The following is a 27,790-nucleotide window of genomic DNA, read 5'->3' on the forward strand; positions in this document are numbered from 1 at the left end:
GACAAATTGGCTCCTTTTCTGTACATGCGTTTAATGGATCCGTTTAACGCCATGTACTTGACGCAATGTGAACCTAGCCTTACACCTGACCTGTTTAGCCAATTACCTGGAGATAAATGGTTTTACAAACTTAATGTGAGAGGGGCATATAACCTTATACGTATCGCCATGGTGACGGATGGAAGATCGCACACATTACACCTGAGGGGCAGATTGAACATATGATGCTGCCATTCGGGTTCACCGATGCTCCGCCAGTCTTTGAAAATGTCATTAATTATATTTTTTCTCACTGATTGGTAGATTTGTGGTAATTTTCCTGGGTGATATATTGAGTTAAGGCCCCTTCACATTTAGCGACGCTGCAGCGATACCGACAACGATCCGGATCGCTGCAGCGTCGCTGTTTGGTCGCTGGAGAGCTGTCACACAGACCGCTCTCCAGCGACCAACGATGCCGGTAACCAGGGTAAACATCGGGTAACTAAGCGCAGGGCCGCGCTTAGTAACCCGATGTTTACCCTGGTTACCATGCTAAAAGTAAAAAAAAACAAACGCTACATACTTACCTACCGCTGTCTGTCCTCCAGCGCTGCGCTCTGCTTCTCTGCTCTCCTCCTGTACTGTCTGGGAGCCGGAAAGCAGAGCGGTGACGTCACCGCTCTGCTTTCCGGCTCACAGCCAGTACAGGAGGAGAGCAGAGCGCAGCGCTGGAGGACAGACAGCAGTAGGTAAGTATGTAGCGTTTGTTTTTTTTTTTACTTTTAGCATGGTAACCAGGGTAAACATCGGGTTACTAAGCGCGGCCCTGCGCTTAGTTACCCGATGTTTACCCTGGTTACCAGTGAAGACATCGCTGGATCGGTGTCACACACGCCGATCCAGCGATGTCAGCAGGGAGTCCAGCGACGAAATAAAGTTCTGGACTTTATTCAGCGACCAACGATCTCCCAGCAGGGGCCTGATCGTTGGTCGCTGTCACACATAACGATTTCATTAACGATATCGTTGCTACGTCACAAATAGCAACGATATCGTTAACAATATCGTTATGTGTGAAGGTACCTTTACTCACGTATTCTGGAGGAGCATGGTGAGCATGTCAGACAGGTTCTCCAGGTTCTATGTGACAACTATTTATTTGCTAAAGACACAAAAGAGAATAGTAAAACCAAAAACACTCAGTTTGAAAAAATGTTGCAGTAATCCGCAAGTGCTAGTAAAAGATGTAAAAAACAGGGTATTTGGTTGATACGTTTTTTGCAAAAAATGTATACTAAGCTGCTCTACCAATCTTCACGGTATACCCTTATCAGAGCAGTCCTAACTAATGTATGCAATCCCTATCTGATGTATTTAAAAACCTGATCATCTGTATATAACCTGTGTGAACAGGGTTCAGAGAGGAAAAATCCATGTGTGCATACAGGGTAGAACAGCTTTTGTGCAGATAGCCCAAGAGGAGTGGTGGAACTCCCCAGTCTTGTAGACACAAGAGAACAATTATGGAAACAGGAACACATGGGCTACTTGCACAGTGAACAAGTCTGTATGATCATGTTCACACACCACCAAGAAACCTGAAGACACAAAAGAGAATAGTAAAACCAAAAACACTCAGTTTGAAAAAATGTTGCAGTAATCCGCAAGTGCTAGTAAAAGATGTAAAAAACAGGGTATTTGGTTGATACGTTTTTTGCAAAAAATGTATACTAAGCTGCTCTACCAATCTTCACGGTATACCCTTATCAGAGCAGTCCTAACTAATGTATGCAATCCCTATCTGATGTATTTAAAAACCTGATCATCTGTATATAACCTGTGTGAACAGGGTTCAGAGAGGAAAAATCCATGTGTGCATACAGGGTAGAACAGCTTTTGTGCAGATAGCCCAAGAGGAGTGGTGGAACTCCCCAGTCTTGTAGACACAAGAGAACAATTATGGAAACAGGAACACATGGGCTACTTGCACAGTGAACAAGTCTGTATTATCATGTTCACACACCACCAAGAAACCTGAAGACACAAAAGAGAATAGTAAAACCAAAAACACTCAGTTTGAAAAAATGTTGCAGTAATCCGCAAGTGCTAGTAAAAGATGTAAAAAACAGGGTATTTGGTTGATACGTTTTTTGCAAAAAATGTATACTAAGCTGCTCTACCAATCTTCACGGTATACCCTTATCAGAGCAGTCCTGTATGTAGGGATTGCATACATTAGTTAGGACTGCTCTGATAAGGGTATACCGTGAAGATTGGTAGAGCAGCTTAGTATACATTTTTTGCAAAAAACGTATCAACCAAATACCCTGTTTTTTACATCTTTTACTAGCACTTGCGGATTACTGCAACATTTTTTCAAACTGAGTGTTTTTGGTTTTACTATTCTCTTTTGTGTCTTCAGGTTTCTTGGTGGTGTGTGAACATGATCATACAGACTTGTTCACTGTGCAAGTAGCCCATGTGTTCCTGTTTCCATAATTGTTCTCTTGTGTCTACAAGACTGGGGAGTTCCACCACTCCTCTTGGGCTATCTGCACAAAAGCTGTTCTACCCTGTATGCACACATGGATTTTTCCCCTCTGAACCCTGTTCACACAGGTTATATACAGATGATCAGGTTTTTAAATACATCAGATAGGGATTGCATACATTAGTTAGGACTGCTCTGATAAGGGTATACCGTGAAGATTGGTAGAGCAGCTTAGTATACATTTTTTGCAAAAAACGTATCAATCAAATACCCTGTTTTTTACATCTTTTACTAGCACTTGCGGATTACTGCAACATTTTTTCAAACTGAGTGTTTTTGGTTTTACTATTCTTTTTTGTGTCTTCAGGTTTCTTGGTGGTGTGTGAACATGATCATACAGACTTGTTCACTGTGCAAGTAGCCCATGTGTTCCTATTTATTTGCTAACCTGGAGAAATGGCAATTTGTGGTACAGCAGGTCCAGTTCTCAGGACATTTGGCTTCTGCATTGGGCTTTCAGATGGACCCCGTTAAGGTCCAAGGAGTCCTTGATTGCTTTTAACCAAGTAACCTGAAAGCGTTACAGAGATTTCTTGTAGTCGAGATACTGAGGAACAAACAAGCGAAATATAGGGTCTTATCTGATATGGCTAGGTTCACATTGCGTTAATGGGTTAACGCTAACGGACTGCGTTGCACGGCAAAAATGTCGCAATTAACGCCGGTCAACGGGTCCGTTAGCGCACCCATTGACAGCAATGTGATTTGTGCCTGTAGCGCATTGCTAGCGCTTGCCATTTTCGGCATGCGCTAGCGATGTGCCGTTCTTTTGTGACGGACCTCGGATGCTGCTTGCAGCGTCCGAGGTGCGTCCGAGGCCCGTTTCTCGCTAGCGCAGATCGGGGATCTGCGCTAGCGGGAACGGCGAATGCCGACACTAAAGAAACATTGCTAGCGCTATGCGCTTAACGGATTGCCCTAACGCAATGTGAACCTAGCCTAACAAGATATAATGAAAATAGAGTATTACACTCACCTGATAGAGTGGCACCTCAGCAACATGTTCAATGCATAAATAAGCTCCTGCAGGACACAGGGCCAAAGACCGAGCAGAATAGCTGATCCGGGTATAATGTGTCTGTACCTGCACTGCTGATGAAGTCTATCAGATATGTAGATTTCCTTAAAAACGTTTATTCAAATAGGTTTTTAAAGTCAACGCTTTTCAAAAAGTCACGACGAAACCTGATAGCGGATGAACATGTCAAGCTTGGAATGTTTTATATGCAGTCTTTTTGGAAAAGAAAGCCAGAGCACGATATGTCAGAGTTCATGAGAAAGTCCGTCAAATAAAAATAATTATGGTTCATGAAAAAAACATAAAACATTCACACACATTAATTATATTAAAAAGTGAATGAAGTGGTCACCTAAAAGAATGAATAAACATGTATGTGAAGTAAATGAGAAAGTTCTGGCCAGTAAATAAATCATTTATAAATGGTGTTATTGAGTTGTGTCAGTAGTTTCCTATATAAGATGCGACCTGGTGTTTTGTAAGGTTCTGAAGTCACAGGTATAGTGGTGTAAAGCTGGGCACCACTAGTGAACTTGATGGATCAGCATTGGACTGAAAAAATTGAAATATTGGAGAAGAATCCACTGAAGCAGAAGACAAATATGTAACCCAATGGTTAATCTACTATATAATTGTCTAAAGGTCACTTCCGTCTGTCTGTCTGTCACAGATATTCATCGGTCGCCGCCCCTCTCTGTCATGGAAATCCAAGTCGCTGATTGGTCGTGGCAAAACGCCCACGACCATTGCCACGACCAATCAGCGACGGCCATAGTCTGACAGCGAAATAGCCGCTGCTTTACTGTCCTGCAGTCAGCGCTGAGCGCTCACACAGGGTTAATGCCAGTGTTAACGGAACACGGCGTAACGCACTCCGTTAACGCAGCTATTAACCCTGTTTGAACAACTTTTTACTAATCATGCTGCGTATGCAGCATCAATAGTAAAAAGATCTAATGTTACAAAGAATAATAATAAAAAAGGTTATTCTCACCCTCCGACGTGGCACACTGTCCTCGGCAGTGCAAGCGGCAGGTTCCGATACTAAGGATGCTATGCGAGAAGGACCTGCCATGATGTCACGGTCATGTGACCGCGACGTTATCACAGGTACTGCTCTCATACCAACCCTGGGACAGGAAGCTGCCGCGTGCACCGCACACAGGCGCCAGGACTTCAAGGGACCTTCGGAAGGTGAGTATATGTTTATTTTTTATTTTAAGTCTTTTTGAAACACGCATATAGCGCCCACATTGCTATATACTACGTGGGCTGTGTTACATACTGCGTGGGCTGTTATATACTACATCTCTGTGCTATATACTATGTAGCTGGGCAATATACAACGTGACTGTGACTGTCCAATATACTACATGGCTGTGCAATATACTACATGCTCTGTTATATACTACGTAGCTGTGCAATATACTATGTGGCTGTGTTGGTTCTGTTATATACTAAGTCGACTGTGCAATATACTACGTGGCTCTGTTATATACTACGTGGCTGTGCAATATACTACGTAGCTATGCAATATACTATGTGCCTCTACAATATACTACGTGGCTATGTTATATACTACGTGGCTCTGCTATATACTACGTGGCTCTGCTATATACTACGTCACTGTGCAATATAGTATGTAGCCTGTGCTATATACTACCTACATCTAGAATACCCGATACGTTAGAATCGGGCCACCATCTAGTAAGTAATAAGAATGAATGTCAGCCTGGGGTGTTATAGTGAGAAATGGAAGTGCTGACAAAACAAGAATGTAATTGAATCTTGTATGTATCGGCTGTCTATTCGAAGAGCTCGTGTTGGTTCCTGACCGCGGCTGTTCTGGTAACAGGAGACATAAACCTAGTGAGCATGTATCGGGGTCAAGCTACTATGGTGGAAGCTGATAGAATGTGTAGTGAATGGGAGTAAGGGAAAATGAGGGAGGTGTTGTTGATGATGTGAATAATGCGATACAAAGAGCGTTGGCTGATCACTCAGGCTATAGAATGGAGGATCCATTGGAGGAGCACTCTGGATGCCAGAGACAACGAAAAAACTGGGGGAGCGAACTACACTAGTGATGAGCGAGCATACTCGGTAATGATGGTTACTAGCCCGAGGATCGCTGTACTCGGCGAGCACCGAGCATTTCCGGGTTTGCTCGGCGGGTGTTCGGGTCCCCACGATGCACGTTTGGTGCTCTTTAGAGAGCCAATAAACATGCAGGGATTGTCTGCCACACACTGTAAGGTTGTGTGCACACAATGCGGATTTAGTGCGGATCTGCAGCGTTTTTTTCCGCGCAGAAATGCTGCAGTTCCGCAAAGTGATATACAATACAATGTAAATCAATTGAAAATGCTGTGCTAATGGTGTGGAAATATCTGCATGAAAACCGCTGCGGATCAAAATAAGTAGCATGTCACTTCGTTTGTTTGGAACTGCAACATTTCTGAACCCTTCCATTATAGAAATCCGCAGAGGTAAAAAACGCAGAAAATCCGCAACAAAAACGCACAAAATCGACATAAAAAGTTTCAAATCCACATCTGCGTTTTCTGCCAGGAGATGCGGATTTTGTGCAGAAAATTCTGCACCCCAATCCGCAACTTGTGCACATAGCCTAATGCCGTAGCCATGTTGGTTGTGGCATTACAGTGATTGGCGGATATACAGCTGATTGTCCTACCGAATAGACTGTTAGAATTTGTATTATGACAAAAAAAAGCAGCTAAGTAAAGAAAAACGAGTGGCCATCATTACTATAAGGCCGGCGTCACACTTGCGAGTTTTACGGACGTAAGAGCGCAGAAACTACGTCCGTAAAACTCGCAAAAAATACGGCACAATTATTCTCTATGCCCCTGCTCCTATCTGCCGTATTTTACTGATCAGTATTATACGGCTTTCTACGGCCGTAGAAAATCGCAGCATGCTGCGTTTGTCACCGTATTGCGCAAATAAAACGCCAATGAAAGTCTATGGAAGCCCCAAAAATACGGATTACACACGGACCAGCAGTGTGACTTGCGAGAAATACGCAGCGCTGTTACAGAGAAAAGCCGGTAATTCAGTGTGGTGTACAGTAAAATCACACTGACAGCTTACAGTAGAATAGGTAGAATAAATATGTACACATAGAATAGGTATATATATATATATATGTATATATGTATATATATATATATATATATATATATATATATATGTCAGTGAGACACATATATGTATATATATTCTTACTTCATACAGCCGCGATATAGCAAAAAGCCGGTAATTCAATTACCGGCTTTTGCTTTCTCCTTCCTAAAACCCGACATGATATGAGACATGGTTTACATACAGTAAACCATCTCATATCACCATTTTTTTTGCATAATCCACACTACTAATGTTAGTAGTGTGTATCTGCAAAATTTGGCCGTTCTAGCTCTTAAAATAAAGGGTTAAATTGTAGATTGTGAGCCCTCGCGGGCAGGGTCCTCTCTCCTCCTGTACCAGTTGTGACTTGTATTTTTCAAGATTATTGTACTTGTTTTATTATGTATACCCCTCCTCACATGTAAAGCGCCATGGAATAAATGGCGCTATAATAATAAATAATAATAAAATAATAATAATAAAATGGCGGAAAAAATTGACGTGGGCTCCCGCGCAATTTTCTCCGCCAGAGTAGTAAAGCCAGTGACTGAGGGCAGATATTAATAGCCTGGAGAGGGTCCATGGTTATTGGCCCCCCCCGGCTAAAAACATCTGCCCCCAGCCACCCCAGAAAAGGCACATCTGGAAGATGCGGCTATTCTGGCACTTGGCCACTCTCTTCCCATTCCCGTGTAGCTGTGGGATATGGGGTAATGAAGGGTTAATGCCACCTTGCTATTGTAAGGTGACATTAAGCCTAATTAATAATGGAGAGGCGTCAATTATGACACCTATCCATTATTAATCCAATTGAATGAAAGGGTTAAAAAAAAAAACACACACACATTATTAAAAAATTTTTTAATGAAATAAAACCAAAGGTAGTTGTAATATTTTATTTAACGCCCAATCCAATCACTGAAGACCCTCGTTCTGTGAAAGAAAAAACATAATAAACCAACAATATACTTACCTTCCGCAGATCTGTAAAGTCCAACGATGTAAATCCTTCTGAAGGGGTTAAAACATTTTGCAGCAAGGAGTTCCGCTAATGCAGGCTGCTCCTTGCTGCAAAACCCCGGGGAATGAGGCTAAATATAGGTCACTGATGTATATTTAGCTTCATTTGCAGTGAGGCGCCCTCTGCTGGCTGTTCATAGATCGTGGGAACTTTCCCAGAAAGCCTGGGAGCTTTCTAGGTAAGTTCCCACGATCTATGAACAGCCAGCAGAGGGCGCCTCACCGCAAATGAAGCTAAATATAGATCAGTGACCTATATTTAGCCTCATTCCCCGGGGTTTTGCAGCAAGGAGCAGCCTGCATTAGCGGAACTCCTTGCTGCAAAATGTTTTAACCACTTCAGAAGGATTTACATCGTTGGACTTTACAGATCTGCGGAAGGTAAGTATATTGTTGGTTTATTATGTTTTTTCTTTCACAGAACGAGGGTCTTCAGTGATTGGATTGGGCGTTAAATAAAATATTACAACTACCTTTGGTTTTATTTCATTAAAAAATTTTTAATGAAGAATCACCATGGAGAAATCACCAACCACACAACTGAAGAACCGATATCAAATCTTTGTAGAGGATGAAGATGGCACAACTAAGGATGAAGCAATACCAGCAAGCAAAAAAGAAAAGGGCACACAGCAACAAGTGACAGCAAAAAGTACAGCCAAGAAGCAACGAAGAGTGGTGGTGGTGGGAGACTCACTACTGAGAGGCACAGAAGCAGCCATCTGCAGACCGGACATAACTGCAAGAGAAGTATGCTGCCTTCCAGGTGCGATGGTCAAGGATGTGACCGATAGGATACCAAAGCTCTTCAACTCCAAGGACGTCCACCCATTTCTTCTGATACATGTTGGCACCAATGACACGGCAAGGAAGGACCTACCGACAATCTGCAAAGACTTTGAAGAGTTGGGGAAGAAAGTAAAGGAACTGGATGCACAGGTAGTTTTTTCTTCTATCCTTCCATTAGACGGGCATGGCACCAGGAGATGGAACAGGATCCTTGATGCAAACAACTGGCTAAGACGATGGTGCAGACAACAAGGATTCGGATTCCTGGACCACGGTGTGAATTACTTGTACGATGGACTCCTCGCCAGAGACGGACTACACCTCAACAAACCTGGGAAACACACATTCGCCAGAAGACTCGCTACACTCATCAGGAGGGCGTTAAACTAGAAGAAGAGGGGACGGGAAGAAAAACATTAGACTTGAACAAAGAAGATCCAGGAAAACATACTCAGAAGGGAGGTAAGAACATTTCTAAAACAATCCACAGCGAGGAGATTGGAACAAAACAAAATCCTCTAAACTGCATGCTCGCAAACGCCAGAAGCCTGACAAACAAGATGGAAGAACTAGAAGCAGAAATATCTACAGGTAACTTTGACATAGTGGGAATAACCGAGACATGGTTAGATGAAAGCTATGACTGGGCAGTTAACTTACAGGGTTACAGTCTGTTTAGAAAGGATCGTAAAAATCGGAGAGGAGGAGGGGTTTGTCTCTATGTAAAGTCTTGTCTAAAGTCCACTTTAAGGGAGGATATTAGCGAAGGAAATGAGGATGTCGAGTCCATATGGGTCGAAATTCATGGAGGGAAAAATGGTAACAAAATTCTCATTGGGGTCTGTTACAAACCCCCAAATATAACAGAAACCATGGAAAGTCTACTTCTAAAGCAGATAGATGAAGCTGCAACCCCTAACTAGGGATTTGTACTGCCTCTGTACAAATCCCTAGTTAGACCGCACATGGAGTACTGTGTCCAGTTTTGGGCACCGGTGCTCAGGAAGGATATAATGGAACTAGAGAGAGTACAAAGGAGGGCAACAAAATTAATAAAGGGGATGGGAGAACTACAATACCCAGATAGATTAGCGAAATTAGGATTATTTAGTCTAGAAAAAAGACGACTGAGGGGCGATCTAATAACCATGTATAAGTATATAAGGGGACAATACAAATATCTCGCTGAGGATCTGTTTATACCAAGGAAGGTGACGGGCACAAGGGGGCATTCTTTGCGTCTGGAGGAGAGAAGGTTTTTCCACCAACATAGAAGAGGATTCTTTACTGTTAGGGCAGTGAGAATCTGGAATTGCTTGCCTGAGGAGGTGGTGATGGCAAACTCAGTCGAGGGGTTCAAGAGAGGCCTGGATGTCTTCCTGGAGCAGAACAATATTGTATCATACAATTATTAGGTTCTGTAGAAGGACGTAGATCTGGGTATTTATTATAATGGAATATAGGCTGAACTGGATGGACAAATGTCTTTTTTCGGCCTTACTAACTATGTTACTATGTTACTATAATGAGGTCCTGGTTATGGGGGACTTTAACTACCCGGATATTAACTGGGAAACAGAAACCTGTGAAACCCATAAAGGCAACAGGTTTCTGCTAATAACCAAGAAAAATTATCTTTCACAATTGGTGCAGAATCCAACCAGAGGAGCAGCACTTTTAGACCTAATACTATCTAATAGACCTGACAGAATAACAAATCTGCAGGTGGTCAGGCATCTAGGAAATAGCGACCACAATATTGTACAGTTTCACCTGTCTTTCACTAGGGGGATTTGTCAGGGAGTCACAAAAACACTGAACTTTAGGAAGGCAAAGTTTGACCAGCTTAGAGATGCCCTTAATCTGGTAGACTGGGACAATATCCTCAGAAATAAGAATACAGATAATAAATGGGAAATGTTTAAGAACATCCTAAATAGGCAGTGTAAGCGGTTTATACCTTGTGGGAATAAAAGGACTAGAAATAGGAAAAACCCAATGTGGCTAAACAAAGAAGTAAGACAGGCAATTAACAGTAAAAAGAAAGCATTTGCACTACTAAAGCAGGATGGCACCATTGAAGCTCTAAAAAACTATAGGGAGAAAAATACTTTATCTAAAAAACTAATTAAAGCTGCCAAAAAGGAAACAGAGAAGCACATTGCTAAGGAGAGTAAAACTAATCCCAAACTGTTCTTCAACTATATCAATAGTAAAAGAATAAAAACTGAAAATGTAGGCCCCTTAAAAAATAGTGAGGAAAGAATGGTTGTAGATGACGAGGAAAAAGCAAACATATTAAACACCTTCTTCTCCACGGTATTCACGGTGGAAAATGAAATGCTAGGTGAAATCCCAAGAAACAATGAAAACCCTATATTAAGGGTCACCAATCTAACCCAAGAAGAGGTGCGAAACCGGCTAAATAAGATTAAAATAGATAAATCTCCGGGTCCGGATGGCATACACCCACGAGTACTAAGAGAACTAAGTAATGTAATAGATAAACCATTATTTCTTATTTTTAGGGACTCTATAGCGACAGGGTCTGTTCCGCAGGATTGGCGCATAGCAAATGTGGTGCCAATATTCAAAAAGGGCTCTAAAAGTGAACCTGGAAATTATAGGCCAGTAAGTCTAACCTCTATTGTTGGTAAAATATTTGAAGGGTTTCTGAGGGATGTTATTCTGGATTATCTCAATGAGAATAACTGTTTAACTCCATATCAGCATGGGTTTATGAGAAATCGCTCCTGTCAAACCAATCTAATCAGTTTTTATGAAGAGGTAAGCTATAGGCTGTCATTGGACGTGGTATATCTCGATTTTTCCAAAGCGTTTGATACCGTGCCGCACAAGAGGTTGGTACACAAAATGAGAATGCTTGGTCTGGGGGAAAATGTGTGTAAATGGGTTAGTAACTGGCTTAGTGATAGAAAGCAGAGGGTGGTTATAAATGGTATAGTCTCTAACTGGGTCGCTGTGACCAGTGGGGTACCGCAGGGGTCAGTATTGGGACCTGTTCTCTTCAACATATTCATTAATGATCTGGTAGAAGGTTTACACAGTAAAATATCGATATTTGCAGATGATACAAAACTATGTAAAGCAGTTAATACAAGAGAAGATAGTATTCTGCTACAGATGGATCTGGATAAGTTGGAAACTTGGGCTGAAAGGTGGCAGATGAGGTTTAACAATGATAAATGTAAGGTTATACACATGGGAAGAAGGAATCAATGTCACCATTACACACTGAATGGGAAACCACTGGGTAAATCTGACAGGGAGAAGGACTTGGGGATCCTAGTTAATGATAAACTTACCTGGAGCAGCCAGTGCCAGGCAGCAGCTGCCAAGGCAAACAGGATCATGGGGTGCATTAAAAGAGGTCTGGATACACATGATGAGAGCATTATACTGCCTCTGTACAAATCCCTAGTTAGACCGCACATGGAGTACTGTGTCCAGTTTTGGGCACCGGTGCTCAGGAAGGATACAATGGAACTAGAGAGAGTACAAAGGAGGGCAACAAAATTAATAAAGGGGATGGGAGAACTACAATACCCAGATAGATTAGCGAAATTAGGATTATTTAGTCTAGAAAAAAGACGACTGAGGGGCGATCTAATAACCATGTATAAGTATATAAGGGGACAATACAAATATCTCGCTGAGGATCTGTTTATACCAAGGAAGGTGACGGGCACAAGGGGGCATTCTTTGCGTCTGGAGGAGAGAAGGTTTTTCCACCAACATAGAAGAGGATTCTTTACTGTTAGGGCAGTGAGAATCTGGAATTGCTTGCCTGAGGAGGTGGTGATGGCGAACTCAGTCGAGGGGTTCAAGAGAGGCCTGGATGTCTTCCTGGAGCAGAACAATATTGTATCATACAATTAGGTTCTGTAGAAGGACGTAGATCTGGGGATTTATTATGATGGAATATAGGCTGAACTGGATGGACAAATGTCTTTTTTCGGCCTTACTAACTATGTTACTATGTGTGTGTGTGTTTTTTAACCCTTTCATTCAATTGGATTAATAATGGATAGGTGTCATAATTGACGCCTCTCCATTATTAATTAGGCTTAATGTCACCTTACAATAGCAAGGTGGCATTAACCCTTCATTACCCCATATCCCACCTCTACACGGGAATGGGAAGAGAGAGGCCAAGTGCCAGAATAGGCGCATCTTCCAGATGTGCCTTTTCTGGGGTGACTGGGGGCAGATGTTTTTAGCCAGGGGGGGGCCAATAACCATGGACCCTCACCAGGCTATTAATATCTGCCCTCAGTCACTGGCTTTACTACTCTGGCGGAGAAAATTGCGCGGGAACCCACGCCAATTTTTTCCGCCATTTAACCCTTTATTTTAAGAGCTAGAACGGCCAAATTTTGCAGATACACACTACTAACATTAGTAGTGTGGATTATGCAAAAAAAATGGTGATATGAGATGGTTTACTGTATGTAAACCATGTCTCATATCATGTCGGGTTTTAGGAAGGAGAAAGCAAAAGCCGGTAATTGAATTACCGGCTTTTTGCTATATCGCGGCTGTATGAAGTAATAATATATATACATATATGTGTCTACTGACATATATATATATATATATATATATATATATATATATATATATATAGATAGTATATATGTTTTTATTTTTTTTTAACACATGGATCCCTTGTATAGGTGTATGTCGGTTTGGCAAGCCTGCGATAAAAACACGCAGTACGGCTGCCATACGGATTACATACGGAGGATGCCATGCGCAAAAAACGGTGACACACCCTGCCTACGGAGGAGCTACGGACCACTATTTTCGGGACTTTTCAGCGTATTACGGCCGTAATATACGGACCGTATTTGCATATGCTGTGTGTGACGTCGGCCTTAGAATTGAAGGTCAGTCAGTCCGAAAAAAATGGGAAAACTTTGAAGGTGTCTCTTAGTGCAGTGGCAAAAACCATCAAGCGCTACAAAGAAACTAGCTCACACCAGGACTGCCCCAGGAAAAGAAGACCAAGAGTCACCTCTGCTTCTGAGGATAAGTTTATCTGAGTCATCAGCCTCAGAAATCGCAGGTTAACAGCAGCTCAGATTAGAGACCAGATCAATGCCACACAGAGTTCTAGCAGCAGACACATCTCTACAACTGTTAAGAGGAGACTTTGTGCAGCAGGCCTTCATGGAAAAACAGCTGCTAGGAAACCACTGCTAAGGACAGGCAACAAGCAGGAGAAACTTGTTTGGGTTAAAGAACACAAGGAATGGACATTAGACAATTGGAAATTTGTGCTTTGGTCTGATGAGTCCAAATTTGAGATCTTTGGTTCCAAACACCGTGTCTTTGACACAGAAAAGGTGAACAGATGGACTCTACATGCCTGGTTCCCACCGTGACGCATGGAGGAGGAGATGTGATGGTGTGGGGGTGCTTTGTTGGTGACACTGTTGGGGATTTATACAAAATTGAAGGCATACTGAACAAGCATGGCTACCACAGCATCTTGCAGCGGCATGCTATTCCATCCGGTTTGCGTTTAGTTGGACCATCATTTATTTTTCAACAGGACAATGACCCCAAACACACCTCCAGGCTGTGTAAGGGCTATTTGACCAAGAAGGAGAGTGATGGGGTGCTACGCCAGATGACCTGGCCTTAACTGTCAACAGACCTGAACCCAATCGAGATGGTTTGGGGTGAGCTGAAGGCAAAAGGGCCAACAAGTGCTAAGCATCTCTGGGAACTCCTTCAAGATTGTTGGAAGACCATTCCCGATGACAACCTCTTGAAGCTCATCAAGAGAATGCCAAGAGCGTGCAAAGCCGTCATCAAAGCAAAAGGTGGCTACTTTGAAGAACCTAGAATATAAGACATATTTTCAGTTGTTTTACACTTTTTTGTTAAGTATATAATTCCACATATGTTAATTAATAGTTTTGATGCCTTCAGTGCGAATGTACAATTTTCATAGTCATGAAAATACAGAAAAATCTTTAAATGAGAAGGTGTGTACAAACTTTTGGTCTGTACTGTACCTGTGTCATCTCCTCCTGTATATAGTATATACCTTTGTGTCATCTCCCTTGTATATAGTATATATGTGTGTCCTCTCCCCTGCATATAGTATATACCTGTGTGTCGTCTCCAGGTCCCTCCCGTCTGTACACGGTGTCCCCGCAGCACAGAGCATGTCAGTAATACCACTTAGTTAGAAATTGTAAAGAAGGAGTCACTTAGAGCGGCATTAGTTGTAGCTGTATAAATAGGTATACAGTGAACCCGGCATTGTCAGGTTGGCGCTGTTACACCGAGGAAAATGGTTCCTGGGTTAGAGAAATCCGTCTTGTGTTTCTTACTTTAATTTGTGGTTGAAGTTAATGAGATGCTTCATGCCAGATAAAGAAGTTCCTGATTCTGGGGCCCCTGCAGTCTGTGGCAGAGGGGGTCTGTGTCGGCACGGTAATAAATTGTGTTATTTCCAGCTTTACAGAAGGACGATAACACCATAGAAATGAGAAGAATAATAGGCCTCAGTTACCACAACTCTCTACAAGGAAAACTGTTGCTCATAGCAGCCATTCACAGCTCAGCTTTCATCTTCTAAACAGCTCTGGTGAAATGAAAGATGCTTAGTGATTGGTTGCTATGAGCAACACAGGCAGTGTAAGCTATTGTGGTCAAGAAGATGTACCTGTGAAATATATTAGATATTATACGGGGCTTTGCGTGTGGAGTGTGTGTGGCTATGTGGAGTGGGAGGAGCTATGTGGAATGGGCGGGGCTTCATACACACATACATATATTTATGTATACATGATTGATTACCACTTCTGTCTGTGTAAAAAAAATCCCCTTTAACCCCTTTACAACACCAGCTGTAAATGTACGCCAATGTCAGACTCCCTCCCTTTGATGTGGGCTCCAACTCTGAGCCACATCTTTTCTGGCACGTCAGCAAGCGCGCCAAAAATCCCGCTCATCAGTGATCCCGTCACATGATCGTGGCTCACCGATGGGTTGGCATGACAATCAGAGGTCTCCAGCAGAAATCTATGGTTGTAACTGCCGGATTGCTATGAGCTAGCCGAAAACGCATGCACCCGGGATCGTCTCGCCGAACACCCGCTCTCCTTTTAACATGGGCAAAAAGCTACTCAGGCAACACAGGGTGAGGGTAAAACAGTGTGGCAATGCTTTATTGTACCACAAAACAGGCAGATAACACATAGAACAGTCCCAGCAAACATCCCAAGATGGTGCACATTAGAGTATCGCCCTTCCGCTGACTCGCTGGGACAATAGCACCTGTGACTGCAGATCTTCCAGGGTCGCTACCCCACCTGTGGCATGCACAGAGAGGAAGTAACAACAAGCGTAGGAAGATGACAGTCCACTGAGTCCATACAAGATACAAGGCCGGTTGATCTGAGGATCACAACCTGGCTTCTCCAAACGTATCCATGGTTCAGCGATGGTCTATGGAACAGATCTGTATTCTTCCAACTGAGGTTGAAAACCCCTAGGTTGTTACCTATAGAATGATAGCTCCGTGTCCCTCGTAATGGAGCCATGATGTAAAATGGCTGCTGTCCTTTCTCTGGTCCTTTTGAGATATTTCCCTCTCTGCTTTAGAAGTTAACAAACTGGCTCAATAAAACAATGCATAATTAGCATAACAGCAAAAATCACTAGTGATTAAGGATAAGCCACAATAAAAGCCAATATTCCAGGCTTTTACACTAACAAAAGTCTGTTTTCTTGACCAACCAGAAATCAACACTTTAAATTTGAAAACCAACATACAGATAACATTCTATTATTCTTCATTTGCTAAAAATAGTTTTCTGGTTAATTAAGATACAATGCTGTATGTTGCTGGGTCGTGTTACACTGGGCCAGTCACTCCGTAACATTTTCATACTAAATAATGGCACAGATCCTCCATACATTATGATTGCACACATCCCTATTCTTTATAAGAATATTGCACTCATTCCTTGACAGACCGCAGCATGGCCATTAGAAGCTGCTATTGATCTTTAGAGCAGGTAAGGCTAGGTTCACATTGCGTTAGTGCAGGTCGTTCAACGCATATGTTAAACGGACTGCGTTAACGCAAGTGCCGAAAAAGATCGCGTTCATGCAATCGCGCTAGCGCAGATGCTCTATCTGTGCTAGTGGTGACAGACCCGAAAATGCTGCAGACTGCGTCCGAGGGTCCGTCACAGAATGACGGCACATCGTTAACGCATGCCGATTATGACATGAGTTAGCGATGCGCTACATAATGGCAGTAAATGGGTTCGCTAACGCATCCGTTACATAGCGTTAGTGCAGCTATGTAACGCATGCCGTCAGAGCATTGCCATTAATGCAATGTGAACCCAGCTTAAGGTTTCCCTGTGTGGTACATATTGGGCCATCTGAAAACGGAGTTTAGCCTAGGACAGCTTGCCTACTAATTAACAGCTGTTACAATACCAAACTAGGGCAGTCACTATAGGAGAAAAACACAAGAATTATACTGTATTTTTCACATACTATCTATTCCTGACACTGGAGTGGCTTATAATTATAAACTTATAAAGTATATAGTTTGAGGTCTGGGATCTGCCAATATGTGGCTGGTTTTCTGACTGTTTCGGATAACATGATACATGGTTTTAGTTTTTTTGTCTAGTATTCCTTAAATATAGGTCAATATTAAATAGTCTCCTGATGAGTTGCTTTTGGTGAGGACGATGAAACCCATAGAAATGAGAGGCTTGGAGAGTGAGTGTGTATACATCACCTCACCCTATATAATGAAATGTGGGGTACATGTTTTTTCTATTAGTCACCTACTGACTAACCTTCAGGGGGGTAAATTATGGGTATAGTTTTACATTTGGAATTAATAAAGTGTAGTTTTATCCTTTTGTCAGCAAACATGAGGAATGACAAGAGACAACCCATTTAAGAAGATTCAATTTTGGTTAAACCTATGCCAACATTATGAACATAAAAAAGGCTTCTCCCCTATGTGATGTCTCTGATGTTTATTAACAGTTGATTTCCAAGTAAAGTATTTGCCACATTAAGAAAATGAAAAAGGCTTCTCCTCTGTGTGACTGCTCTGATGCCTAACAAGAAGCGCTTTCCTGTTAAAACATATCCCACATTCTGAACAGGAAAAAGGCTTCTCCCCTGTGTGAGTTCTATGGTGCCTAACCAAATCTGATTTCAGGTTAAAACATTTCCCACATTGTGAACAGGAAAAAGGCTTCTCCCCTGTGTGAGTTCTATGGTGCCTAACCAAATCTGATTTCAGGTTAAAACATTTCCCACATTCTGAACAGGAAAAAGGCTTCTCCCCTGTGTGAGTTCTATGGTGCCCAACCAAATCTGATTTATGGATAAAACATTTCCCACATTCTGAACAGGAAAAAGGCTTCTCCTCTTTGTGAGTTCTCTGGTGACTAACAAGATTCCATTTCTGGTTAAAATATTTCCCACATTCTGAACAGGAAAAAGGCTTCTCCCCTGTGTGAGTTCTATGGTGCCTAACCAAATCTGATTTCAGGTTAAAACATTTCCCACATTCTGAACAGGAAAAAGGCTTCTCCCCTGTGTGAGTTCTATGGTGCCTAACCAAATCTGATTTCAGGTTAAAACATTTCCCACATTCTGAACAGGAAAAAGGCTTCTCCCCTGTGTGAATTCTATGGTGAGTAACAAGTAGTGATTTACGTGTAAAACATTTCCCACATTCTGAACAGGAAAAAGACTTCTCCCCTGTGTGAATTATATGGTGCCTAACCAAATCTGATTTATGGATAAAACATTTCCCACATTCTGAACAGGAAAAAGGCTTCTCCTCTTTGTGACTGCTCTGATGTCTAACAAGATGCCATTTCTGGTTAAAACATTTCCCACATTCTGAACAGGAAAAAGGCTTCTCCCCTGTGTGAGTTCTATGGTGCCTAACCAAATCTGATTTCAGGTTAAAACATTTCCCACATTCTGAACAGGAAAAAGGCTTCTCCCCTGTGTGAGTTCTATGGTGCCTAACCAAATCTGATTTCAGGTTAAAACATTTCCCACATTCTGAACAGGAAAAAGACTTCTCCCCTGTGTGAATTATATGGTGCCTAACCAAATCTGATTTATGGATAAAACATTTCCCACATTCTGAACAGGAAAAAGGCTTCTCCCCTGTGTGAGTTCTATGGTGATTAACCAAATCTATTTTCCATTTAAAACATTTCCCATATTCTGAATATAAAAAAGGCTTCTCCCCTGTGTGGGTTCTCTGGTGACTAACAAGATGCCATTTCTGGTTAAAACCTTTCCCACATTCTGAACAGGTAAAAGGATTCTCCCCTGTGTGGATTCTTTGATGGCTATCAAGATTTATTTTCCATTTAAAACATTTCCCACATTCTGAACAGGAAAAAGGCTTCTCCCCTGTGTGAGTTTTATGGTGATTAACCAAATCTGATTTCTGGTTAAAACATTTCCCACATTCTGAACAGTAAAAAGACTTATTTGCTTTAGAAGCAGATTGTCTTTTAATGCCTCGTTTATGACTTTGATTTTCCTTAGTAGTTAGCAATGAATCAGAAGATGGGACCTGTTTCATTGGACCAGATGACAGATCTTTGCTGTGAATGGATGACGATATATCTGGAGTAATGGCATTCCCTTCAGTTGTATCTTGCAGGATCTCAAGATTATCAGATTTAAAAATTGAAGATGTCAACTGTCCCTCTGATCTCCTGGTACAGTCATCTGCTAAGATAAAAAAAAAACATTTTTTTAATCAAATATCCTTGAGTTTTATATTTTTGAACATTTCAACTTAAACCATCCATAAAAATGGCAAGCTGTGTAAAAACTTTAATTATTTACCAAACAATAACTGTTCACAGTCTAAGGCCGGGATCACACATACGCAAGATACGTCCGAGTCTCGCAGGTGAAATCCCAGCTCTGGCGCCGGCACTCCGGAGTGGAGCGTGCAGCTGCAGAGCAACACATGGAGCCGCACGCTCCGCTCTGGAGTACCGGCGCCAGAGCTAGGTTTTCACCTGCGAGACTCGGACGTATCTCGCGTATGTGTGATCCCGGCCTAATAGAAAACCTTGTTGGATGAACCAGTAGTGTGTGGTGTTCAACTGTTCATTCTGCCTCCCAAATTTTGAATAAAAAGAATCAATCAATGTTATGTAGGCAAAACTAATACCAATTCTCATCTCACATAAAAAAACAAGTCCCCTGTCAGGTCCATCATGGATCAATGGATAAACAGATGTTAGAATATAGCACGGAGAGTCTCCCAATAATTAAAACAACTTTTAATCACTAAGATAAAGTGGACAAACTAACATGACAAAATTAACACATGTGAATAAGGTGCACATGCAAACCTGTGCTCAAGATAAAAATTGGTTTGGTCTCACCAATAGGAATGACAAACGTCCACAGCAGATTCCTCCTGTTGCCTTGTCTAGATAGGAGGAGAGGAAAGAGGGAGGGGGTATAGGGCTTTACTAAACTCCCTGTCGTGCCCCTTGTATTGCTCCTGTCCTAACAAGGACAGGCCCCAAATATACCCTGCAAGAGACAACAACCATCCACTACATATAATATGTAAGTCTCCTTACGTGTTTATATCTATCTCCCTGATCGACAGAGCCAACAAAAAAGGCGATCCTCTGTGTTTATTATCGATAGATGCTGAAAAAGCATTCGATAGAGTGGATTGGGAATTCATGTGCCAAACGCTCAAAGGCATTGGATTACAAAAAAAGCATTGTGGAGTATAAAAGCCCTCTACGAGTCCCCTTCCGCCCGTGTCAGGGTAAAAGGCTCATTGTCCAACTCTTTCTGCATACGGAACGGCACGAGACAGGGGTGTCCGCTGTCCCCCTTACTCTATGTGTTAGACCAAATGGAAAAAAAGAGCGCACTACCAATAATTTATAATACTAAATCCTGGTCGGGGTGCAAAAAATAGGGATTTTTCTGTACTCACCGTAAAATCCTTTTCTCCGAGCCATTCATTGGGGGACACAGACCGTGGATGTATGCTGCTGCCAATAGGAGGCTGACACTAAGTGATACAAAAAAAAAAAAGTTAGCTCCTCCCCTGCAGTATACACCCTCCTGCTGGCTCTCAGCTAACCAGTTCGGTGCAAAAGCAGTAGGAGATCAATAACAATATATAAGCGTATAGCATGTCATATTCTAAAAAACAAGCATAAGCTAATAACAGGGTGGGAGCTGTGTCCCCCAATGAATGGCTCGGAGAAAAGGATTTTACGGTGAGTACACAAAAATCCCTATTTCTCCTTCGCCTCATTGGGGGACACAGACCGTGGGACGTCCCAAAGCAGTCCCTGGGTGGGGACAACAATAGATCAGGCCCTGTGTAACTGCTACTTACAAGTGCGCCACCGCGGCCTGCAGAGTCCGCCTGCCCAGACTCACAACTGTGGACGTGTGGGAATTCTAGTGCTTCAAGAATGCATGCAGACTGGACGAATCCGCAAGCTTGCAGGCGTGCCTTGCTGACGCCTGGTGCCTAGGACCCTTGATAGACAGTGAGATAGGCTGACATCTAGCACAGAAGGACTCCTGGATGGTGAAAAGAATTCACCATGTTATCATGGTCGATGAAATGGCTAAACCCTTCCTGAAAATGTCAGGAAGCCTTCCTCTACCGTCAGGAAGCCCAAATAAAACGTCCAACCTTCAGAAGGACGCCTTCCTCAAGACGTACCTACTCAGAGAACTCACTTCGTCCAGAATATGGGGGATCTTATTCCATTTTGTGGACTGGAGCCAAAAAAGATGAGGGAAGAACCAAGCCCTCATAACAGTGGTAATACAGTACCACCTTGGTAACAAGGGATGGAGATGGCCTGAGGACAACCTTGCCTTGAAGGTAATAAGGGAAAAAAGTCTGAAAGAGCAGAGAAGCTAGCTCCGAAGACTCGTCAGAGTGAGAATATCGCAGAGGAGAATGGGACGACTTTCCCTGATAGTAAAGTCTGCCCGGATGAAAAAGGAGCCTACTGTAAGGCTCCTAGGAATGATAAGGTCCCAATGATCTAACGGTAAGCGATAGGGAAGAACTACGTGTGAAAACTCCCTGTGAGAAAGTCCCTATTTGCAGTTGTGCTGCGATAAGGCGAGAAGATACTAGCTCCGCAAACAAAAAACGGACGTGGTCAGTGTGGATCTCTGAGGATCACTGGGGCCCCTTTCTGCTTCCGAAAGGCTTTCGGAAGCAGTGGAAGGGGAGTTATGGAAACTGGTACCATGGCAGAACCAGAGCATGGAGAGCGATGGCTCTTGGATCTCAAGGCCGAACCACGAACTCGAGTACATTGGCCTTCAGTCTGGATGTCATCCCACCTACAACTGGAGAGCTCCAGTAAGGACAGATCTGATGGAAGACTTCGGGGTGTAGTTACCACTGACTTGAGGCGGATCCCTGACGGCTGAATTTGTTTGCCGTTCAGAGTTCCACTTCTGGGATAAATACTGCCGAGATCACCGAATAATAGACTTCGGCCCATCAGAGAAAGTGAGGTACCTCGGTCATGGCGCCTGACCGTGGGTACCTGCTAGATGACTGACATAAGGCACCGCCGTGGCATTATCCAATTGAATTCGGATAGGGTGACCCGCCAGAATGCAGTGGACCTGCTGTAAGACTACCGTTCGGATCTCCAGAACAATGATGGGGAGAAGAAGACTGGCATTGGTAGTTACTAATAACCCTTGAACCGGGAGAAAGGCCCTGGATGAAGAAGGAGCTCAGAGACTATTGTCTGAAAGTCTGTTTGACTTGCTGAAAACGAGCGGAGCGAAGGAAACCGCTTCCATTGTCATCACCATTTTTCCTCAGAACTCTCTTAGCAAATCGAATGAAATGAGGGGGTGAGTAATCAAGTCCTCAGAACTCTCCTTGCGCGAGCTCCCTGTTGAAGGGCCATGACCTTGTCTCGAGGAAGAGTTACCATCCTTCTAGAAGTGTGCAGGATCATCCTCAATAAGGATATCTGCTGGGCTGGAAATGAGAACTTGTCTAAGTGTAGCTGCCAGCCCAGGAGAGAGGGTATCGCAAGAGATATAGACGACTCAGTGTAGTCCTGGAAGGGCGGCTAGACAGACCAAACAGGGCAGGACGAGCACGCCTGTAGAGTGCAAGAGAAACATGACATCCGCCATGACACGAGCGAACACTCTGGGTGCGGAAGCAAGGCCGAAGGACAAGGTTGTGACTTGAAAATGCTGCTGACGAATGGAAAGGCGAAGGAATTTTTGCAGAGGGCAAGCAACCCGAATGTCGATGGATGCCGGAAACTGCACCTTTTTCTGTTGAAGTAATGGCTGAGCGGAGGAACTCCATCCAAAGAAGGAGGACCATGTCAAAGGTTGTTAGAAGTTTGAGGTCCAGGGTCGATCTTACTTTTCGTTCCCCTGTTTGGAACCAAGATCCCTTAGATCTAGACTGTGCTGGACAATCCTTAAACAATCCTTTGTCAGTCTCCCGCTCAAAGGATTTGATTGGCTAGTTGTTGCTGGTGTGAATCAAGGTAGTTAAGGTCTCCAGCCAGGAGACCATTGCTCTAGCAATCCATGCGGCCGCTAGGGAGGATAGAGCGCTGGACCCGAAGCCGCAAGACGGAACGAACCAGATTTGCTATCTGACAGTCCGTGGTATTTTTAATTGATGACCCATCAGGTAGGGATACTGGTAGGTATACCACAGGAGATTCTACCCGGTTAATCTGCCCCATGGCAGAATGTGCGGCTGCATCCAGCAGGTCATAGTCTCTTGCCATCTCCTCTTTTCACGGTGCAGAGATAAAAATTAGGAACCCTCGATCCATCAACCTCTTAACAGGGAAGTGGAGAGGAATTGTCTGCCTTCTTGCATCATCCACAAAATAGTGGTTATGCAGAGGGGGGAGCTCGTACGCCAAAAAAAGGTGCCTCTATATGTCCACAGAGTACAGGTCTCCAGGTGGACAGGACAGGTTGTCTGGCGTTAGGCCTGGATGCAGAAGAGGAAACATGGAGATGACACTCTGTGTGCTCGTCTGTTGATGGTGTGGGGAGATCGGTGCCCTTTAAAGGACCCGTCGCCCTTAAAAAACAGGCCAGGCATGGCATCCCACGTAGAGGCTTCTGTCCAGTGAATCACTTATCCGAATTGAATGGCAAATGCTCTCGAGGGAGTTTAGTCTCTGAAGCCCTGGCAAGCTCAGGCAATATCCAATCCATTGAAACATACTGATTCCCTAAGCAGATGAAGACTGCATGCTGAACCAAAGAGTGCTTTATAAAAAGTTATAATTTTATTAACACCAAACAATACAAACGATAAAACAATGCCTCAAAACCATGTAAGTAAATGATGTTACTAGCAGGAAGCTGTCGCGAAACGCGCGTCGGGGTTTTGCGGACAGTGGCGTGCCATGTGTGGCTGGTATCGGGAGCACCTCACGATTCAGGTAACACGTATATTTATGGGTTTCTATTCACTTAGTGTTTAGGCACATATAGCAGTATGTGGACAATTGTCTATATATTAGTTGAGCTTGCTGTAGACTAATCTTTGGGTGCATACCATTCCCGCATATATGTATAGGTATGAGCAACTTGGGATGCATTCGCAGGTATAATTATTGTGCGTTGTTGTTATTGTAGCACCATATAGGGTCCGGGTAAAGGTTGTATTTACCATTTACTGTATGGAGTCTGGACATGGATACCATTTATTGTGCTTAGTAAATTATTGTAGCAGTTATGCATGTCGGCTTTATGGAGTGACTGGTCGGTACTTTGATGGCTGGATTAATTCCACAGAATATTTCCGTATGCCATGTTGCTTAAATTGGTTAACAGATATTGTTTGAATATTTATTCTGTATAGTACAAAGTTTAAACAAATAGTACTGAATAGTTATAGCGGCTGCGGCACTAATTAGAATTTTGATTTTGAACAGGTGGGTCTATAATGGCGCAACGAATATATTATCATCTTTATAGCCACTGCGGCACTAATTGATATTATAACTTGTAGCAGTTGGTTCTTTAATAGTGTAATTAGACTATACTGTTATCTATGGTATCCTGACTAATTAAAGTGGTCATTATTTATTTACCTAAGTGTGTTATACTATACCTATATTGAATATTGGGATTTTCACATGAAAATCTAGTAGAGGTATTTTCTCAGCATGCTCTAGTATTTAATTTTATAAACCTATAAATGTGTTTATTACCTGGTGCTTTCTCGTAACTATGAGAATTTTACTCACGCCTGTCTGCTAGTAACATCATTTACTTACATGGTTTTGAGGCATTGTTTTATCGTTTGTATTGTTTGGTGTTAATAAAATTATAACTTTTTATAAAGCACTCTTTGGTTCAGCATGCAGTCTTCATCTGCTTAGGGAATCAGTATGTTTCAGTGACTTAGTTGAGTGTTTACCCATCCCTAGTCTGTGGTAATGGGTCTGGGTTATATGTTTAAATATCCAATCCATATCCAGAGCCTTGTTGTCATCAAATCATTGGCGAGGGAGCAGGAAACGAAAAACTTCCGTTTTCTAGACACCTGCACGTTTCTAGAACTTGCGGCCCCTGCTAGCCGACGGCTCCCATGTAGGATAGGGACCATTTATATTGGTCCTGCGAGCACTCCAAACACAGAGGGTACACAGAGGGATTCAATCTCTTGGTCAGAGAACCATGGATTGGTCAGTGAAGAAGTCCACTGAGGGGAACTAGAGGATAAAGCTGGAGTCGGCGGCGGAGGGCTCCTTGGACTGATCAAGCGCCTTTAAGACCAGGGAATACTGGTCATGCACCTTTAAGACCAGGAAATACTGGTTATACGCCTTTAAGACCAGGGAATACTGGTCATGCGCCTTTAAGAACAGAGAATACTGGTCATGCGCCTTTAAGACCAGGGAATACTGGTCATGCGCCTTTAAGATCGGGGAATACTGGCCATGCACCTTTAAGACCAGATAATACTGGTCATGCACCTTTAAGACCAGAGAATACTGGTCATGCACCTTTAAGACCAGAGAATACTGGTCATGCGCCTTTAAGACCAGGGAATACTGGTCATGCACCTTTAAGATCGGGGAATACTGGCCATGCACCTTTAAGACCAGAGAATACTGGTCATGCACCTTTAAGACCAGAGAATACTGGTCATGCACCTTTAAGACCAGAGAATACTGGTCATGCACCTTTAAGACCAGGAAATACTGGTTATACGCCTTTAAGACCAGGAAATACTGGTCATGCGCCTTTAAGACCAGAGAATACTGGTCATGCGCCTTTAAGACCAGGGAATACTGGTCATGCACCTTTAAGACCAGGAAATACTGGTCATGCGCCTTTAAGAACAGAGAATACTGGTCATGCGCCTTTAAGAACAGAGAATACTGGTCATGCGCCTTTAAGACCAGGGAATACTGGTCATGCGCCTTTAAGATCGGGGAATACTAGCCATGCACCTTTAAGACCAGAGAATACTGGTCATGCACCTTTAAGACCAGAGAATACTGGTCATGCGCCTTTAAGACCAGGGAATACTGGTCATGCACCTTTAAGATTGGCGCTGTTCTGTGCAGCGTGGACGGTGCAGGGATAAGCCTCAATCCATCATCCCTTTGTTAGGGAGGTGGAGAGGAATCGTCCGCCTCCTTGTGCCATCCGCTTTCACAGTGGTGGGACAGTGGAGGCTGCTCGGACGCCATAGAGGGGCCTCTGTACATCCACGGAGTTCAGTCCGGGTGGACAGGGCCAGTTGTCCGGCATTAGGCCTGGCTCCAGGAGAGGATACATGGAGGCGACACTCCATGTGGTCGCCTGCTGCTGGTGTGGGGAGATCGGGACCATGAAGGAACCGTCGCCCCTGAAGTGAGCTCAGGCATGGCTTCCCATGTCGCAGGAGAGGGTACGGGGAGGTATACTCACCGTGCTCGCCTGTTGATGGTTCTGGGGAGATCGGAACCTTGAAAGGAACCGTCGCCCCCTTCACTCCGTTAATTAAAAAATAAAAATTTACAGAAAAGTAAACAATAAAATAAAAACGTTGGGGTCTGAAACAGACCCATGTGCCTCCTACAGACACTAAGCAAGAACTGGTTAGCTGAGAGCCAGCAGGAGGGTGTATACTGCAGGGGAGGAGCCGAGAGCCGGCAGGAGGGTGTATACTGCAGGGGAGGAGCTGAGAGCCAGCAGGAGGGTGTATACTGCAGGGGAGGAGCTGAGAGCCAGCAGGAGGGTGTATACTGCAGGGGAGGAGCTGAGAGCCGGCAGGAGGGTGTATACTGCAGGGGAGGAGCTGAGAGCCGGCAGGAGGGTGTATACTGCAGGGGAGGAGCTGAGAGCCGGCAGGAGGGTGTATACTGCAGGGGAGGAGCTGAGAGCCAGCAGGAGGGTGTATACTGCAGGGGAGGAGCTGAGAGCGAGCAGGAGGGTGTATACTGCAGGGGAGGAGCTGAGAGCCAGCAGGAGGGTGTATACTGCAGGGGAGGAGCTGAGAGCCGGCAGGAGGGTGTATACTGCAGGGGAGGAGCTGAGAGCCGGCAGGAGGGTGTATACTGCAGGGGAGGAGCTGAGAGCCGGCAGGAGGGTGTATACTGCAGGGGAGGAGCCGAGAGCCAGCAGGAGGGTGTATACTGCAGGGGAGGAGCTGAGCGCCGGCAGGAGGGTGTATACTGCAGGGGAGGAGCTGAGAGCCGGCAGGAGGGTGTATACTGCAGGGGAGGAGCTGAGAGCCGGCAGGAGGGTGTATACTGCAGGGGAGGAGCTGAGAGCCAGCAGGAGGGTGTATACTGCAGGGGAGGAGCCGAGAGTCGGCAGGAGGGTGTATACTGCAGGGGAGAAGCTGAGAGCCAGCAGGAGGGTGTATACTGCAGGGGAGGAGCTGAGAGCCAGCAGGAGGGTGTATACTGCAGGGGAGGAGCTGAGAGCCGGCAGGAGGGTGTATACTGCAGGGGAGGAGCCGAGAGTCGGCAGGAGGGTGTATACTGCAGGGGAGAAGCTGAGAGCCAGCAGGAGGGTGTATACTGCAGGCGAGGAGCTGAGAGCCAGCAGGAGGGTGTATACTGCAGGGGAGGAGCTGAGAGCCAGCAGGAGGGTGTATACTGCAGGGGAGGAGCCGAGAGCCAGCAGGAGGGTGAATACTGCAGGGGAGGAGCTAACTTTTTTTTTTTGTATCACTTAGTGTCAGCCTCCTATTGGCAGCA

The 27,790-nt window shown here is 43.9% G+C and overlaps 1 protein-coding gene across 1 annotated transcript in view; it reads right to left on the bottom strand.

Moving 5' to 3' along the window:
* The window catches only part of LOC138666379 (zinc finger protein 850-like), a 94,787-nt gene that overhangs the window by 56,443 nt on the left and 10,554 nt on the right, over positions 1-27,790 (bottom strand). The window contains exon 6 of the mRNA XM_069754607.1: positions 17,602-19,292. Within this exon, the coding sequence (XP_069610708.1) occupies positions 17,602-19,292 (1,691 nt within the window). The remainder of the gene's footprint in view (positions 1-17,601; positions 19,293-27,790) is intronic.

Source organism: Ranitomeya imitator, chromosome 2 (genome assembly GCF_032444005.1).
Source record: "Ranitomeya imitator isolate aRanImi1 chromosome 2, aRanImi1.pri, whole genome shotgun sequence".
Lineage (NCBI taxonomy): Eukaryota > Metazoa > Chordata > Amphibia > Anura > Dendrobatidae > Ranitomeya > Ranitomeya imitator.